Below are 17287 nucleotides of genomic sequence, written 5' to 3' on the forward strand. Positions count from 1 at the left end.
GCATGCTTGTAATCCCCATGCTTGGGAAGGGGAGACAGGAGGATCGTGCAGGTTCGAAGCCAGCCTCGCTGGCTTAAGAGACCCTGTTTCCAAATTAAAAAAAAGAAAAAAAAAAAAAATATATATATATATATATATATATATATATATATATATATATATATAGAGAGAGAGAGAGAGAGAGAGAGAGAGAGTAGCCTGGAGGGAGAAGGATTTCCAGGAACCTTAGTACCACCAGAAAAAAAAAAAGTTGTAACTTAGGGTGGTCCTTGGGTTGGATTGCTTTTAAATTTAGCCATTGCAGCCACCTGAGGATACCAACGCTGAGCTCCCTGGGCTCACCTGACCCAAGCTGGAAATAGCCCAGGTCTCCTCAGTGGATTTTCCCAGTCACCGGGCTCTGGGCTCCTGGGACTGATGACCTGCCAGGACCTGGCTCTGTCCTCCAACCTCACTGTGGGCGGCAGGTCTGGGAGCACAGTGGGTGCCAGAACTGTGGTAGACGTGGCAAACCGGCCTGGCCTGGGAGGTCCTTGGGCTCTTGCGCGAGGCCGGGTGTTATGATGCATAGGCACAGAGAAGGGATCTGGGGGTCATCACAATTTCAAAAAGCTTCCAAGTAAGCCTGGCATGGTGGCACGTGCTTCCCAGCATTCCAGAGGCTGACAGGAGAATCATAGGTTCACTGCCAGCCTTGGCTACTTAGTGAGGCCCTTTGCAAGTGAGAGAGACCCTATTGCAAAATAAAGAATAAAAATAGGGCTAGGGGTGTAGCTTGAAGGTAGAATGCCTCTGGATTCCACCCCCAATACAAAAAAAAAAAAAAAAATCTTCCAAGTGAATGTACCAGTAGAAAACAGAGGTTTCTCCGTCTCTGTCTCCTTCTTCTTCTTTTTTTGCAGGTCAGGGGATAGAACCCAGGGGCATTCGACCTCCAAGCTACACCCCCATCCCTATTTTTTTTTTTATTCTTTATTTTGAAAGAGGGTCTCACTAAGTTGCGGAGGGCATCACTAAGTAGCTGAGGCTGTCCTCGAACCGCGATCTTCCGGTCTCAGCCTCTTGAATGCTGGGATTACAAGCGTGCACCACCACGTCCTGCCAGAGGTTTCTTCTTGCCTGACTTTTTTTGGAGCTCCCCCAGGTTGATTTAGAAAGAATAAAAGGGTTAGAAATGACTCATTGAGCTTCCTTAGTTTACTGTTGGGGCCTCTGGGTATGGGGGTGGGGGAGAAGAACTCACTGGGGCTCACACAGCAAGGAAGGGCAGAGCTGGGGAGTAGAACCCAGGTTGCCGGCTCCCAGCCCTTTCCCTGCTGGGCCCTGGCACTGCCCTTCTGTGCTGAGGAGGAGCTGTGTGGGTGCAGGAGGTTCTGTAAAGCCCCTGGCTTTGGCCTAAATATTTTTAGGGAAATAGGACTTTGAGAAACGCTGGAGGCTGACGTGCGGTGGCTCGAGCCTCCTTTCCTGGGTTTCCTCAGCTTCCAGCTGAGGTCGCATTCCAAAGGCCATGGTGCCAGAGGGATTTTGGAGATTCCAGTTTGTTTTTTATTTTTCCTCCCAGTGAGCATCTGTAGACAGAAACTGCATGATGATTTTTTTTTTTTTTTTTAAGAAACAAGCCAGAACCCTCCAAGAAAAATACAAAACCCCTGAATCTGCCGAGCTCTGAAGAAAACGCAATGGGTTTATGATCTTTTAAGACACACAAGAGACAGCTTTCTCCTGACAGATGGGAATCTGAGGCTGTTTTGCTTCCTTCCTCTTTGCGTGACCAGACCCGATTGTGTAAAGCTTTTAGCTTCAAAGCCGGGTTGTGAATAACATTGGTTTAACCTGAAATTTAAAGCCAGCATTTCTTTGCTCCTCGAGACGGGGCTTCCTGCCCCTTGCTCCCCTGAAGCTAGCTTCCAGAATGTTAATTCTACGAGCCATGGTTGACTAAGCCCAGCACTGGGTCTATTACACATTATTTGATTTGGAGTAGAAAAAAAAGATTTAAAGATACCATGCCCCCTGTATACCTTTGTACTTTTGCCCGTGTCTATCCATATATTTAAGCATCCCATCCGCATTGTGAGTTGAGATTTTTCTCCCTGGGATAAAATGGGTGCGAGCATTTCTGTAGCCTGCTTCCAAGCCCACATTCTCCAAATTAATCAGCTCCTTCCAGGGCAGCAGAGAAACGCTCCGGAAGCTTATGCTGGAGGCCTGTGGGTTCAGACCTGTCCTGGGGCAGGGGATGATTTGGGAGGTTGCTTTTAGTAGCTGTCTCTGAGCGTAGTCTGCATGGCTCACGTTCACAATGCACCTACTGTGTGCAGCATCCAGAGGCCGGCTGGCCTGTCCCTGCCCTCCTAGCCATACGCACCTTTTGTCAGATACTTACCTTGGTTGATACCTGCACCTGTACTGGCCTGTTTCTCCGTTAACATTTGCCTCCTCTGCCGGACATGAGGACAAGGGCTGCGTCAGCTTCTGCCCGTTGCTGTGTCACCCACATACGCACTCACTAAGCCCGGCGGAGGAAAGAAAGACTTAATGAGCACATGCTGGGAGTCTAAATGAAATAGGCGGGCAGGGAGAAGTCCCTGGAAAATGGATGTGGTCCTTCTGGCAGGAAAATTTGGCAGGAGCTGCTGGGACTGAGGTTGAGGTCAAACTTTGGCACAAGTCATTGGAACCGGGATGACTGGGTGGAGCAATTGCTGAGGAGAAGGGAGTGGATCCTCTTCACACACACACACACACACACACAAACACACACACACACACACACACACACACACACAAGTACATAAGACCTTTGGCAGAAGCGCCCTTTGGTGGACGTTGACCAGTGGAGGAGTATTGCTGGGCTGAGCTCCCACGTTCTGTTAGTGTTGGTGACCCCATGGGGATGGTCCCCATGGATGGGCCAAGATGGAAGAAAGGTCTCTGGGGATGATGTCCAGTGGGCAGGAGCAGGCACCCATCTCATGGAAGTCCAGTATTGTAGGCTGCCAGAAGAGGGACCTGGGTTTTATGTGAAGGACATTAATCAAAGTGGTGAGCTTCTGTCTGGCCCACATGTGGCGGAGGGGTCTCTGCTCATTCCGGTTATGGCTCAGCTTGTGACATCCTCTTGGGTCAAAAGTGACGTGGGAGGCTGGATTTATAGCTCAGCGGTAGAGCATGTGCTCAGTACACATGAGGCCCTGGGTTCCATCCCCAAGAACAGAACAAAATATTGGCATGGGACCATATTCCTAGGGGGATTCCTAGGGGGTGAGCCACCTCTGGAAAACCCTCCTGTACAGGATGCTGGGTGCTCTGAGTCTGCTGGCCTTCATGGGGACTCAGTACTCAGATAAACGCTCAAAGCTGGTGTCTGTCCAGATATCAGACCCTGCCCCAGAGTTGCACAGGTTGGGCAGTTGAAGAAGCCTCAGTGATGTGGTGCTCTGACCTCGAGCTCCTTAGGTGGGGACTGGACATGACAGATGGCACCTCAGGCAGCAGTGTGCTGGCAAGGGAGGGGCTGGACGAGGCCTGTTCAAGGCTGCCTTTCAGCAATAAGCTGATGCACACTGGTGGCCCCGCAGCTTCCCAACAGCAGAGGAAGATGCCCTGCTCTGGCCTGGCTCCCACAGAGCCTCCGGTCAGTCCTACAGGGTGACATGGTCCTCGAGAGTCCTGGCAATGAGGTGCCCCTGGGCCTTTTCCTGGCAGGAACCTTTTGCCCTCCATGCTTGCTTTCATTTTGAATAGGTCAAGTCCAAGAGTTACAAAAGATAATGTCATTCCATTTGCTTTTTTATCGATAATTCATGGTATTGTCTTTGAAATGTAGGCATCATCATGAGAAACATGCAGGGAATTTAATCACATACTTTTTTAAAGTTATGTTTCTGAATGGGCAAGAAATTTAACATTCTGAAACAACACAAAGCCAAACAAAAAAGCAAGCTATGAAGCCAGGCATGGTGACATATGCTTGTAATCCCAGTACTTGGGAGGCTGAGACAGGAGGATTGTAGGTTCAAGACTAGCCTCAGCAACATCGTGAGGCCATCTGCAGCTTAGTGAGACCGTGTTTCAAATTAAAACATAAAGCCGGGTGTGGTGGCGCACACTTGTAATCCCTGCGCTTGGGAGGTAGAGACAGGAGGACTGAGCATGTTCGAAGCCAGCCTCACTGTTTCCAAAAAAAAAATATATAAAATAGTCGGGCATGGTGGCGCATGCTTGTAATCCCCGTGCTTGGGAGGTGGAGACAGGAGGATCACTCTGGTTCGGAGCCAGCCTTACTGGCTTAAGAGACCCTGTTTCCAAAAAATATATATAAAATAGGTCTGGGAGTGTAGCCTGGCAGTAGAAGGGTTTCTAGGAACCCCAATACCACCAAAATATATATATATATGATATATATATGTATATGTATATATATACATACATATACATACATACATATACATATACATACACACACACACACACACACACACACACACACACACACATATATATATATATATATATATATATATATATATATATATATGGTCTGAGAGTGTAGTCTGGAAGTAGAAGGGTTCCATCCCAAGTACCACCAAGAAAAAAAAAACCATAAAAATAGGGCTGGGGTTGTAGCTCGGAAGTAGAATGCCACTGAGCTCAATCCCCAGTAACACACACGGACACACACAGACACACGGACATACACACACATGCTATAGAAAGTCTCTCTACCCTCACCTGAATGTGCACTCACTATAAATGTTTCTAATGCATCACTCACACCTATATATAATATATATATATAATAAATATATATACTTATAAATATGTGTGATATAAGTAATATTTTATATAATAGAAAATAAGATTCTTTTTTTTTTTTGGTGGTACTGGGGTTCCTGGAAGCCCTTCTACCTCCGGGCTACACTCCCAGACCTCTTTTTACATTTTATATTTGGAAACAGGGTCTCCTAAGCCAGCGCACGCGGCTGGCTTCGAACCTGCGCGATCCTCCTGTCTCTGCCTCCCAAGCGCGGGGATTACAAGCATGCGCCACCACGCCCGGCCAATAGAAAATAAGATTCTATGTAATATAAGTATATGGATAATATATATATGATGTAAGTCTTCTGTTTTTACACAAAATGTATATAACGTAATCTGTGCTGCACCTTGCTTTATCTTACGTAAGAAGTGTCTTAAAGATCTTTCATACCAATTCACCAATTCACAGAGGGAGTTCTTTTTTCTCTTTGCTGATATACAGTATCTCATTGCGCAGAACTGTCCTAGCTTGCTTAACCAATCCCTTGTCAATAAACTTTGGTTGTTTCCAGTCTTTTGCTCTAGGAACTCTGTATGTATATCATTTTCCTATGTCTAAGTCTAGCCATAAAATAAATCCCCACAGGTGCAATCACTTTATCAAAGGGAATGTGCACTTGTGATTTTGATAGCTTTTGGCAACTTGTCTAGCACAGGTGTGTGACCATTCCCACCAGAATTGTATGAGTGTCTGTTCTCCTACAGCCTTCCCGGCTCAGTGTTTTATTGACTGGTCATATGATGTGGTGGCAAATGACCAGGGTAGGGACATCAGTTTTGGGAAAATCCTTATCTCCACGGAGTGTCTTCAACACAGAAAGGGCAGTAGCACCAGATGATTGATCTTCTGAGTCAGACTGAGCTCTAATCCTCAGGCAAATTATTTAATCTCTGTACGTCTCAATTTTTCCATCTGCAAAATGGGGGAAAATAACAACACACTGTATTAGTCTGTTCTATCTTACTATAATGATTTATCTGAGGCCAGGTAGCTTTATAAAGAAAAAAGGTTTTAGCTGGGCACGGTGGCACATGCTTGTAATCCCAGCATTTGGGAGGCTGAGACCGGAGGATCACGGTTCACAGACAACCTCAGCTACTTAGTGAGGCCCTCTGCAACTTAGTGAGACCCTGTTTCAAAATAAAGAACAAAAAATTGGGCAGGGGGTATAGCTTGGAGGTTAAATGCCTTTGGGTTCCATCCCCAGACCTGCAAAAAAAAAAAAAAAAAAAAAAAAAAAGGTTTTTAGCTTGTGTTCTGGAAATTCAAGCGCATGATATCGTCATTAGCTCTGCTCTGGTGAAGGCTTTTGGTGTATGGCACCACAATGGTGAGAGTGGGGAGAGATCACGTAACATCACAAGGGAGCCACAGAGAAGGGAAGGGCCAATCTTGTGACTTCTAAAAGGTCCCACCATCTCTATACTATCACACTAAGCTTGCATTTTCAACATATGACTACTTGGGGAACAAATTCAAGCCATAGCACATACTTTGGGGATCGCCGTGAGGATCAGATGAGATGCCACATTAATAAAGGTTTTGTAGCCATGCACGCTTGTGATCCCAGCATTTGGGAGGCTGAGACCGGAGGATCGTGGTTCTCAGACAGCCTCAGCTACTTAGTGAGGCCCTCCGCAACTCAGTGAGACCCTGTTTCAAAATAAAGAATAAAAAATTGGGCAGGGGTTGTAACTCAGAGTTCAAATGCATCTGGGTTCCATTTCCAGACCCACACAAAAAAAGGGGGGGGTGTTTTGTGCGGTACCTGGCATATGGCTAAGAGAGGCTGGCTCTGCCATCACCAGCAGCCCCTGACCTGGACCGGCTGTTTCCTCTCTTGTCAGGGAGGGAGCCAGTGTCCTGCCTTTCTTTAACAACTGTGTAACCTCCACCCACCCTTCCTCTCTCGTGGTCCTTAAAGGTATTCAGGAGTCTCCAGTGCCGAACGGTCACTCACTTCCGGGCAGAGATTTCCTCCGGAAGCAGATGCGGGGAGACCTGTTCACACAGCAGCAGCTGGAGGTGCTGGACCGCGTGTTCGAGAGGCAGCACTACTCAGACATCTTCACCACCACGGAGCCCATCAAGCCTGAACAGGTACGCCCTGTGATGAGCGCTGGCGCCACGTGCCCCAGCGGTGTGGGCCTGGCTACTCTCTTGAAGCAGAAGTATCTGGCAGTGTGGGCAAGGGCCTGGCTGGTTCCATTCAGAGTGGGCTTGTCATGGTTCTTGGCCGTACTTGGCCAGTCCCCGCATCCCACGAGGCCAGGAGGACGTGCCTGGGGCTCGGAGGGTTCTTGCCCTGCTGCCTGTCTCTGGCCAGTCGGGACGTACAGGATATTGCTGAATGGTGCCCTTTCTGGGCTCTTTGCACAGAGGAGCGTAATGACTTTCTGAGCCACTTGAGGTGGTCTTGGGTCATTATTCTGTCAGTCAGGGTGACACACTGTGGTCCAAGAGCTCCCCAGCCATAAACAGTATTACCATGGCACCAGTGTGTACCCTACTTCAGCCTCTTTCCAGGTTGCCTGGTTATGCTTTAATAGACTGAATCAGAGAGACTGGAAGTAAAGAGGCTTCTCATTGGACAAGCTCTCACCTGGGTATGGGGACAGAGGGGAGGGAGCAGCAGGACCACCCTGGCTGGCAGCGGCCAGATGTCCCCAGGCAGAGGGCAGTCACTACCTGCAGCTGTAGAGAAGGGACCAGAAAGCTCTCCAGTAAGAGGCTCTCAGGGCCTGAATAAGGTCTCTAAAGTGCCAGATTCAATTCAGGACAATACTTCCTGATGTCCCTTAGGTGCCAGGTGCTTTTCAGACCCCCCCCCCTCGCAAGCACGGGTAGCACAGACATGGTTCCAGCCTGCTGAGAGTGCCCATCTGGGCGGCAGGTCAGAGAGACCCTGTGAGCAGTAACCTCCCCACACTTTTCTACCTGGTACTGGCAATGAATACTGGCCTTTCTCAGCTTCCTCTAGATGCTAATTAGCTAATGCTTCTGAAGTTTCCCCAAAGAGCCATTCAAAAACACACAGGCCACGTGTGCCAGCTCCACGGTGAGGCAGGTTTTGAAGATCCTGGGTACTGAGGAGTGAGCAAGGCTCCCAGGGCTACCATCTTAGGACCACCTGGCTCCCTGAGCGGTCCCTGTGAGGGCTTTTACAGACCATTCAGATGGGGAAACTGAGGCCCAGAGAGGCAATAGACTTGCTTAAGGCCACCCAGCAAGTCACACACTCATTGAACACACACATAAGTGTCCACTATGTGTGAGGCGCAGAACCAGGCACTACAGGCCCATCAGTGAGCAAGAAAGGGTTGGACCTGCCCTTGGGAGCCTACAGACTTGTGAAAGAATCACAACACATAAAAGCTGCCCAGAGGCTCATGGCTACAGCTGGGCTCGGAGGCCACAGTGGGAAACGCACTTGGGCAGAGCTCCCAGGGCGCTGGGCAGAACAAGACCAAGAGATGTGGAGGCGGGGAGAAGGCACCTGGCAGAGGATCAGCCAGTGCAAAGGTCCTGAGTGAGAGGGAATGCCACAGGAAGAGAGCCAGGTGTGGCTGGGATTTGGGGACCAGGTGGGAGGTGACGTTGGAGAGATGGCCCCGGTCCTGTAGACTGTGGTGGGGTTGTTGGTCTTTCTCCTACAAATCGCATGATGTCTCTCTGGGAATGCATGTGTGTGTGTGTGTGTGTGTGTGTGTGTGTGTGTGTACGCGTGCACGCATGTGTTCATGCACACGCATGTTGGGAGAGCTGATCCCACACTGTAGAGCCTGAGCTCTATTTAGGGAGTAGAGTCTGCTTCTAACACAGTCTCTCCCCACTGTTAAGATCCCTTCTCAAAGATGGCAGAAACCACATTTCATCTGACCCAGGAGGAGAGACAGGGGACTCTATCAGGAAAACTTCCTGGTAGAGGTCAACCTTTCCCTTTAGAATCCAGGAGTAAATCCATCTGTTGGCAAGATCACACATTTTTAGGGTTAGCAGGGACCGTGTGGGCAAGCTTTGGACTCCCTCAGTTTTTGGAAAGGACAGAGCCATCCGCGGTTGCCCGGCAAGTTCACAGCAAAGGGCAAGGGTCCAGAGCCCCGTACTCGGCCTGGCCTTCCAGCACAGAGCTGCCCGTGCCTCTGCTACGCCAGGGTTTGCTAACGCGTTCAGTGTCGGGCTCTCTGCACTTCACAGTTCTCGTGGCCACCCAGGATCCAGGTCCTACTCCCTCCAGCTTTAGGGTGCCTAGAAGGAGCAGGCAGAGACTGTGATGCTTCACTCTTGGGGGTGTCCAGAAGCCACCCCATGCTCATTCACACCCTCATGTGGACTCTCGTTGAGCCAACATGTTTCTTGTGTTTGGGCATAGGCCTGGCACTGTGCTGAGCACTCAGAGGCACGAATGGCATTAGCTCTGCCCACAGACTCACAGGGGCCGCGGACCATGGACTCAGAAGCTGCAGGATGAGAGAAAAGGTCCTGTGGGTTCCAATGATGTGTCCAATGAGAGAGGGAGACACCTCCAGGGCAACGATGTGGCAGGGCCCGAAGCACTCACACAGAGATAGAAGTCCGAGGGGGAGGAGACCTGAGTTACAAACTCCTTGAGGACTTCATCCTACCGGAGTCCTTCAGAATGGCGCGCACTTCTGTGCCCGCCTCTGTGTGGGCCGAGGCAGGGCTGACGGGCTCTGGGTTTTGTGGTTAATCAGCTTCACCTCCCTGTAATGGGCTGTAATGAGGAGGGGTGGCAGGTGAGGCTGCGGGCTGCCCTGCACGCACACAGGCACTGGACTATGAATGACATCCCCAGCGCCCCGTTCCCAGTCTCTCCCGACAAATGACGGCTTGAGCAAGGGGCCACTGGTGTGAAGGGGACGCTCGTCAAGGGTACGGCTTCCTGGAGCCCCTCCACTCGCTCTGAGCCAGGAGAATATTCCACGGGCCTTGCCTTACAGTCCCAGGGGGCATGGTGGTGACACTAGGAAGGAAGGGGCCTGAGCCGTTGCCCGTGGGCACTGGCCACCTCTTTTGTTTACCAGCAGATCGAGCTGCCCGAGTCCGTGTCTCTGCCGTCTAGTTGCCCACGAGGTGGCTCGCTCTCACTGTCACTGAGCAGCTTGGCGGGGGCAGGAAGAGGGTCTGCTGGCTTTGGGGCTGGGGAGTGGGATTTGGTCGTGGCTCTGCCCTGCTGAGCAAGCCACTTCTTTCTGGGCCTCAGTTTCCATGTTGGTAGCCATCACGATTTTGATGAAGACAACTAAAATAATGAAGCAATAACAACAGCAACGTAACAAATAACAATGACCACAGAGATTTTTCTCACCTGTGCATGACAGTGGTCAGTTCTGAAAGGTCTCTCATACGGAGTCTTTAATTGGATCTTTTATTTATTTATTTATTTTTTTTTGCGGGTCTGGGGATGGAACCCAGGGGCATTAAACCTCCGAGCTACACCCCCTGCCCTGTTTCTTTTTTTCTTTATTTTGAAACCGGGTCTCACTGAGTTGCAGAGGCCTCACTAAGTAGCTGAGGCTGTCAGTGAACTGTGATCCTCCAGGTCTCAGCCTCCCAAATGCTGGGATTACAAGCGTGTGCCACCACGCCCGGCTTGGATCTTTTATTTTAATTTATTTTTGGTACTGGAGATTGAACCCAGGGCAATCTACCTCTGGGCTGTACCTCTGGGCTCTACTCTCAGACCTGTTTTATATTTTATTTGGAAACAGGGTCTCACTAAGTTGCTGAGAGCCTCACTAAGTAGCTGAGGCTGGCTTTGAACCTGTGCGATCCTCCTGTCTCAGCCTCCCACGCGGGGATTACGAGTGTGCGCCACCACGCCCGGCTTACTTTTTAAGTTTTGAAACAGGATCTTATGAAGTTGCTGAGGCTGACTTGGAACCTGATCCTCCTGTCTCAGCCTCCCAGGTACTGGAATTATAGGCATGTACCACTGTACCTGGACTTTCAATTTAAATGCCTGCTAAGTGGAACAGGCAAGATCTATGAACTTGTTTATAGAGTAGCACTTTTTTTTTCTTCAGATTTGTCCCATTTTCGGGCCCAGGATCATTGGGTTCACAGGACTGGAACCTGACCTGGAGATCCTCTGCTTTTCTGTGGTACAAGATGGTTCCATGGGCCTCTGTGCCCCTAGAAGTTTCTAGAGGCAGTCCTCTGACTGGCTGGCTTTCTGATTGGCCTTCTGTAGCCAGAGTTAGCTTGTCATTCCAGGACTCTCCGAGAGGTCACATCCTGCCAACTACCTACTCCATGGCTGGGAGGAGCAGCCCTGTTGAGGGCCGGGCCGGGCCCCGCCATTATTGCTGTGAGCTCAGAGCCTGTCTTGCTGCTGCTTTTCCTGCCAGGGTCTGTCCTATGTGGGTAGACCTGGCTTGGGCTTTTGTAGGGAAACTCGGTAGACCCTTTGTCCCATGGAAGGGGTTAAGGGAGACTCACTTCCAGGACAATGAAACATCTCCTTTCCAAAATGGTTATTGAAAAGGCAATTTTGCTTTCTGTACATATGGAGCGAGTAAAAATCACCTTTGAGGAACAGGGGGGGAGAGAGAGAGGGGACTACTGCTGGTGGTGAAAGAGAGCATGCATGTCCAGCAGAGGAATCTGTTTCAGGAAACCTGTGTTGACGCCTGGCGGGCAGCGGGCTCTGGCAGCGCGGGTCCCTCCTCCGGCCATGGCCACGGCGGGAAGGCCTCCGAGCCCAGCCTGCCGTATTTACTCTCGGCAGACTATTAACCAACACCAGGCTATTAATCTGGCTTTTGAGCCTTCACTAAAGCCCATAAAAGCTCACAGTTGTCAAATGGAGTTCATTTTAATTTCCTTTCAATCACAGTAAATTATTCAGGTGATAAATCAGCTGGAGCAGCCTCCTGGCTGTAATAGAAACCCTAATTCCTGGCTAATTATCCAGCCCATTGCTGCCAACAGATCAATACGGGCGCAAAATGGAACGGGCCCAGGGCCCTCCCTCCCATCGGGCCAGAGACAGAGAGACAGCTGGGGAAGGGGGACGCGCCGCTGACCTCCTGGGAAGTTCAAAGGTCACAGGGGGTTAAACCGGGAGAAGGCCTGTCCCTTGTCTAACAGAGAAAGCCACCAGAAATGCCTCCCGCTCTCAAGAGCCTCTTTGCCCTCTGAACAGTGGCATTTCTCCAGACCGGCGGGTCAGACGGGACTCTCCGTCACCTTCTCCTGTGGGTATCCTGCTCCTGGGAAGGGGCCCATTTGCCTTTCCCAGTGTGACTGAGCTTGGTCATCAGAGATGGCCTCGAACCTGCCACAAGTCCAAACAAGGGCTGGGATGGTGGTGACAAAGACACATTTCCTCTCTTCAGGGAGCTACGTTTCCTGCCTAGGGTCTGTGTCCTCTCGTGACGAGGTGGAGGAGGATAGGAAGGCTGGGAAGGCCTGTACACCGGGGTAAAAGAGGGGCAGGCTGCTGGCAGAGGCGCTGTGAGCGCTGTGCCTTGAGGGATGGGTGGACTCCGGACGTGCAGAGTTGGTGGACAGTGGATGGAGGGAGTGTTTGGGGGGAGGAACTGCGTGGACAAAGGTCTGGAGGGATGGGAGTATGGGAGGGAACTGCCAAGGGATCCCGGGGTTGGAATGTGAGTTCAGCCAAAGGAAGACAGGGATGCTGGAGCTGAAATGTGGAGATGAGGAAGTTTAGCTCTGTTTTGGGCCAGGCTTTCCAAAAGTGTCCCCGCTCTGTGGGCTGAACACGTTTTCTGCATTGGAAGCAGCCTTCTCTGGGACTTTTTAACTCTCGCGCTGCCCTGGCTATTACTTATGGATCTCTTGTTTTGAAACAGGGTCTTGCTAGGTTGCTGAGGCTGTCCTCGAACCTACAATCCTCTAGCCTCAGCGGTGTGCACCACCACGCCCAGCTTTGGATCTCTTTTTGCTGAAGCCCATCCCCACACAGAGACCCCTCATGGTTTCCCTCAACTTGAAACCCAGCTCCAGACCCTCCTCCCTATCAGTACTTGGCACACAAGAAGCTCTGGTTCTAACCAGGCCTGACCCCTCACTTCCCCACCCGGGGTGGGTGAAATGCCCTCATGTCTGAAGGGGTTACAGACCATGGCCCTACCTTTCATAGGCTGGTATGTGCGTGTGTGTGCGTGTGCCTGGGCTCATGAGTGCCAGGGATGGCTCTGCACATGTTTAATGGCAAGCCCGGCAGTTCCTTCCTTTCTCTCTCTTTCCCTCTTTCCTTTCTTTTCTTTTCTTTTCTTATTGTGGTACTAGGGATTGAAACCCAGGCCATTCTACCTCTGAGCAACACCTTCAGTCCTTTTAATTTTTAAATTTTGAAACAGGGTCTCGCTAAGTTTCTAAGAGTTTCACTAAGTAGCTGAGGCTGGCTTTGAACGTATGATCCTCCTGTCTCAGCCTCCCAAGTACCGGGATTACAAGCGTGTGCCACCACAGCCAGCACTTTTACTTCCTTAACATTGTGTACACTAAAATCCTGCTCACTGTTTTCCTGCCTGGAACATTCTTTTAGCCTATTTGTAAGTCTTACCTTGTCCAGGCACAGTAGGAGTCCTGGCTGCCCTGGAAGGCCTGAACTGACCTGTCCCTAGCCAGAGCTCATGAACACATGGAGTTTTAGTCGTTGCTGTAGCAACTGGCTTCTGTACTCAGTGCCTGCCACAGGCCTGCCTCTCTTCTGAAGAGTACTTGCCCCATCTCCTTACCAAGTCACAGCAACAGGACAGCTGTGGCCCAGAGAGATAAGTGTGGCGGCTTGGCCAAGGGCATGCAGTAAGTGTGGAGCCCGGATCAGAGCTGGGTCCCAGGCCAGATCCCAGGCTGGTAACTACTGGGTGACACCAGGTGCAGTGCAGCTGGGCTGTCCGCTGACTCTTAGTGGGGGCACTCTCCTGGAGATACAATCTGGGGATTGTACCCACTCATTCTGGGAGCCCAGCATGAATCAGGCCTGGGGTTGCCACTCAGACCACACTGATGTCTAGAGGGATGACCAGAGGTTGAGAGCCATGTCAGTCCTGTTCTACCCTGAGCTAATTCTGTTCCTGTCACCTTGACCCTCCTATCAGGAGGCTGTGCTCAGGGCCAATCTCCTCCTTTACAGATAAAGTAGAGTTTGTCAGAAGAGACAACTGAGTATTCTTTCCTAGGAAGGAGGACTGAGTTGAGAAACGGGGACTGTCTGATCTGAAGATAGGAACACTTGGAACTGTGAGCAGGGCAGGAGCCAGGCTAAGAGAACTTTGCAGCACCTTCACACCGCGGAAAGGGCCTCCTTGTGAAGGAGCAAGCTTCCTGCCATTGGAGGCGTACACATAGAATCTGTCCTTTCTGTACATGCTGTAAGAAGTTTAAGAGCCCACCGGTGTGTGATTATCTAAATGGGCAAGGCCCTCTGACCTGGAAGAATGATTCTAAAATAGGAAGAGAGAAGAGTGTGGTGGGAAAGAGGAGGGGATAAAAGGCAGAAAAGAAGGCCTTTTATTCTCAAGCATGGTAGGCAGTTCCCTCCCAGGAATCCTCACTAGGGTGGGTGGAGAGGTCAGCCCCGGCCCAGGGACCATGGCCTTGAGCAGCAAGGCTGCAGGCTGCAGGTTCTTGGGGGCCAGGGTTGACTGGGGCTCCTCCAGTGGATCGTGAGGAATCTGGGGCCTGGGGTGGCAGTGTTGGTGGCTGCTGTAATTCTCAATGCCTCAGGCAGCTCCCTGAATCGTTGGCCTGCAAGTGCTGGGCCAGGTCCCTCGGGGGAGGTAAGAGAGCAGAGGATTCCACAAACCCGCGTCCTGCTGACAGGTGCTACAGCTTGAGGGGTGTAGGGCTGGCAGGGTGGGATGAACGAATGAAGAGAAGGAAGCACCTTTAACCCCAAGGACCTGGCGCATAGCACGATAACTCACAACCCGGGAAGCAGAGTACACCTGAGCCGTGATCTTCATGTAGCAGATGAGGAAATAAGGCAGGGGGAGACTAAAGAAGGAGTCCCAAATGACGCAGGCAGTGACTGTCACATCCTCCATTCCTGCTTCTCGTGAGCACAGACACTCTTCCTCGACAGGGTGTATAGACATCTTCTGGTTGGCTGATTGATCTAGCAAGTATTTCTCAAGCACCTCCCCTGTGCCAGTGTTGTGTGGAGTGCTGGGGATGTGGGCAGCAGCAAAACGGACATGGTTCCCAACGTTTGCCTTATAGCGATGGAGACGACGATCCTCCCAGTAGAGGTGGCATGTCACTGCTGATGGTCAGTGTGGAGGCCTAGGGGGAGAGAGCCTGTGTGTGATGAGGACAGATGGGAAGCATCTCTTCTGGGAGCATCTGTCTGAGCTGGCACCTCTAAGCCGAAGGTGGAGAAGGGTGGTGGGGACAGTCCCAGGCCGAGAGAATAGCCTGTGCGAAGGCTGGACAGACCTCAGTCCAGTAACCAAAAGATGTCCCAGGGGCTGGCCAGTGTGGGAGGCAGGAAGCAGTGTGTGATGTCGTTAGTGAGGTGGTGGGGCCGGATGTGAAGGGACTTGTGGGCCAGGCCAGGGCCTTGGGTTTACCTTGAGGGGAAGGAGCATTCCAAAGATTTTAGACCAGGGCATCAGGATCTGATCCAATGGTGATAGGATTGTTCTGGCTGCTATAAGGAGACTTGGATGGTTGGGGGATTAGGAAGCTATGGCCAGGGTACATTTGGAGATGGCCACCTGCTCTGTGTGGGGCTGGCCTTCTCTCCAGGAATTGTGGCCCCATGATGAACTACTCCTCTCTCCCTGCTCTTCCCTATTTCCTCCATGGACCACCCCCCAACTCTCCAGCCAGGTTCTGGGATTACTAAAATTAGCTCAAACTTGATTCTTTTTTTTTTTTTTTTTTTGGTGGTACTGGGGTTCCTGGAAGCCCTTCTACCTCCGGGATACACTCCCACAGGCTACACTCCCAGACCTATTTTTTAACATTTTTATGTGGAAACAGAGTCTCTTAAGCCAGCGAGGCTGGCTTTGAACCAGCACGATCCTCCTGTCTCCGCCTCCCAAGCGCGGGGATTACAAGCGTGCGCCACCATGCCCGGCTCAAACTTGATTCTGAGCTTCCTGATGACCAGAGCAAAATAGGAAAGATACTTTGTGTGGTACTTCTTGTCCAGTAGGGGAAAATAGACTAGTTCTTCAAAGGAAGTCACATTTTTTTCCCCTGATGCTGACAGTGGAACAGAAGTTTTAATATGGGTTTCCAGTGGTGGTGATGGTGGGGGGTGCTGCAAGGAAATAGCCACAGACCCCAAGATATACTTTGGGGTCCTGCAGCAGATTTTGTAGGACTCTGTCTCATGGGCAAAAAGAATGACCACATAAGCCAGGATGGTGGTGAGTGCCTGTAATCCCAGTACTAGGGAAGTTGAGACAGAATGATCACAGGATTGAAGTCAGCCTCAGCAAATTAAGTGAGGCTGTCAACTTAGCAAGACCCTGTTTCCAAATAAAAAATAAATCTGGTCTGGGTGTGTAGCTCAGAGGTAGAATGTCCCTAGGTGTATTACTAGGGAGTAATACACACACACACACACACACACACACACACACACACACACACACGCACCATGAACACACAGAAAAAAAAAAGAATGACAATATGCTAGCGAGCGCATTTCTGCAGGGCCAGGGCCTCTATGGCCTTGGGACCCAAGCGTGTGGCCTCTAATAGCCAATCCAAACTAATAAAGCCTCGGCACCTGGGAGCAGCACTTCCTGAATTCTCTCATTTGGTGTTCTAGAAAGATGTGCTTGAGGCTTTGAGACTTCTGCAATCCAAAGGGTACCCTAGAACCCCCCCAGCCCTGCCCCTCATTAGAGGAGGTTCTGTCCATTAGAAGGCCCCTCAGATATGTACCTTCAGCCCAGCTCTATCAGCTCAACTCTAGGTGGGGGCAAGATGGGGGCAAGAATTTCGCAGCTTGCATTTCACTACTTTGATGCGGGCTCGGTGTGCAAGGACTGGGGATGCTGATGGAGGAGGGAGTCGTTGGTTTCAGAGATTAAAGAAGCAGGTGGTAGTCCAGGACGCTTCAGCTCAGACTTCTCAGTCTTTGCCATGCACAGCGCATGCAGAAGATGTTGACATTTATGCCACACTGTTTACAGAGGATGCTCGTGGCTGGAGGCAAATAGGGACTATTGGGTATCTGAGCAAGTACCCAAAGACTCACCCCACACCTCTTCAGCCATTTCTGGAATCCTCTGAAAGTCTGAGTGGGGCAGCACCACGTGGGCCAGGAAGGACCCAAGGGAAGCTCTTGGCACATTTTCTCTATAACCAACTGCCCTGCTGAGCAGACCACTCAGGGACAGGTGGAAAAGATGGGGTCAGGGACAGGTGGAAAAGATGGGGCCAAAAGAAGATAGGACTGGGCCACCCATGAAGCAGGCCTGGCCTTGTTGATGCCCTGAACTTGAAGTT

At 50.7% G+C, this 17287-nt stretch overlaps 1 protein-coding gene across 8 annotated transcripts in view; it reads left to right on the forward strand.

Moving 5' to 3' along the window:
• The window catches only part of PAX5 (paired box 5), a gene marked incomplete at both ends in the record, with an annotated part of 185969 nt that overhangs the window by 58814 nt on the left and 109868 nt on the right, over nt 1–17287 (forward strand). For all 8 annotated transcript variants that reach the window (XM_080709605.1, XM_080709607.1, XM_080709608.1 and 5 more), the window contains one exon: nt 6750–6925. In XM_080709605.1, the coding sequence (XP_080565731.1) occupies nt 6750–6925 (176 nt within the window). The remainder of the gene's footprint in view (nt 1–6749; nt 6926–17287) is intronic.

Source organism: Muscardinus avellanarius (genome assembly GCF_963383645.1).
Source record: "Muscardinus avellanarius genome assembly, chromosome: 13".
Taxonomy (NCBI): domain Eukaryota; kingdom Metazoa; phylum Chordata; class Mammalia; order Rodentia; family Gliridae; genus Muscardinus; species Muscardinus avellanarius.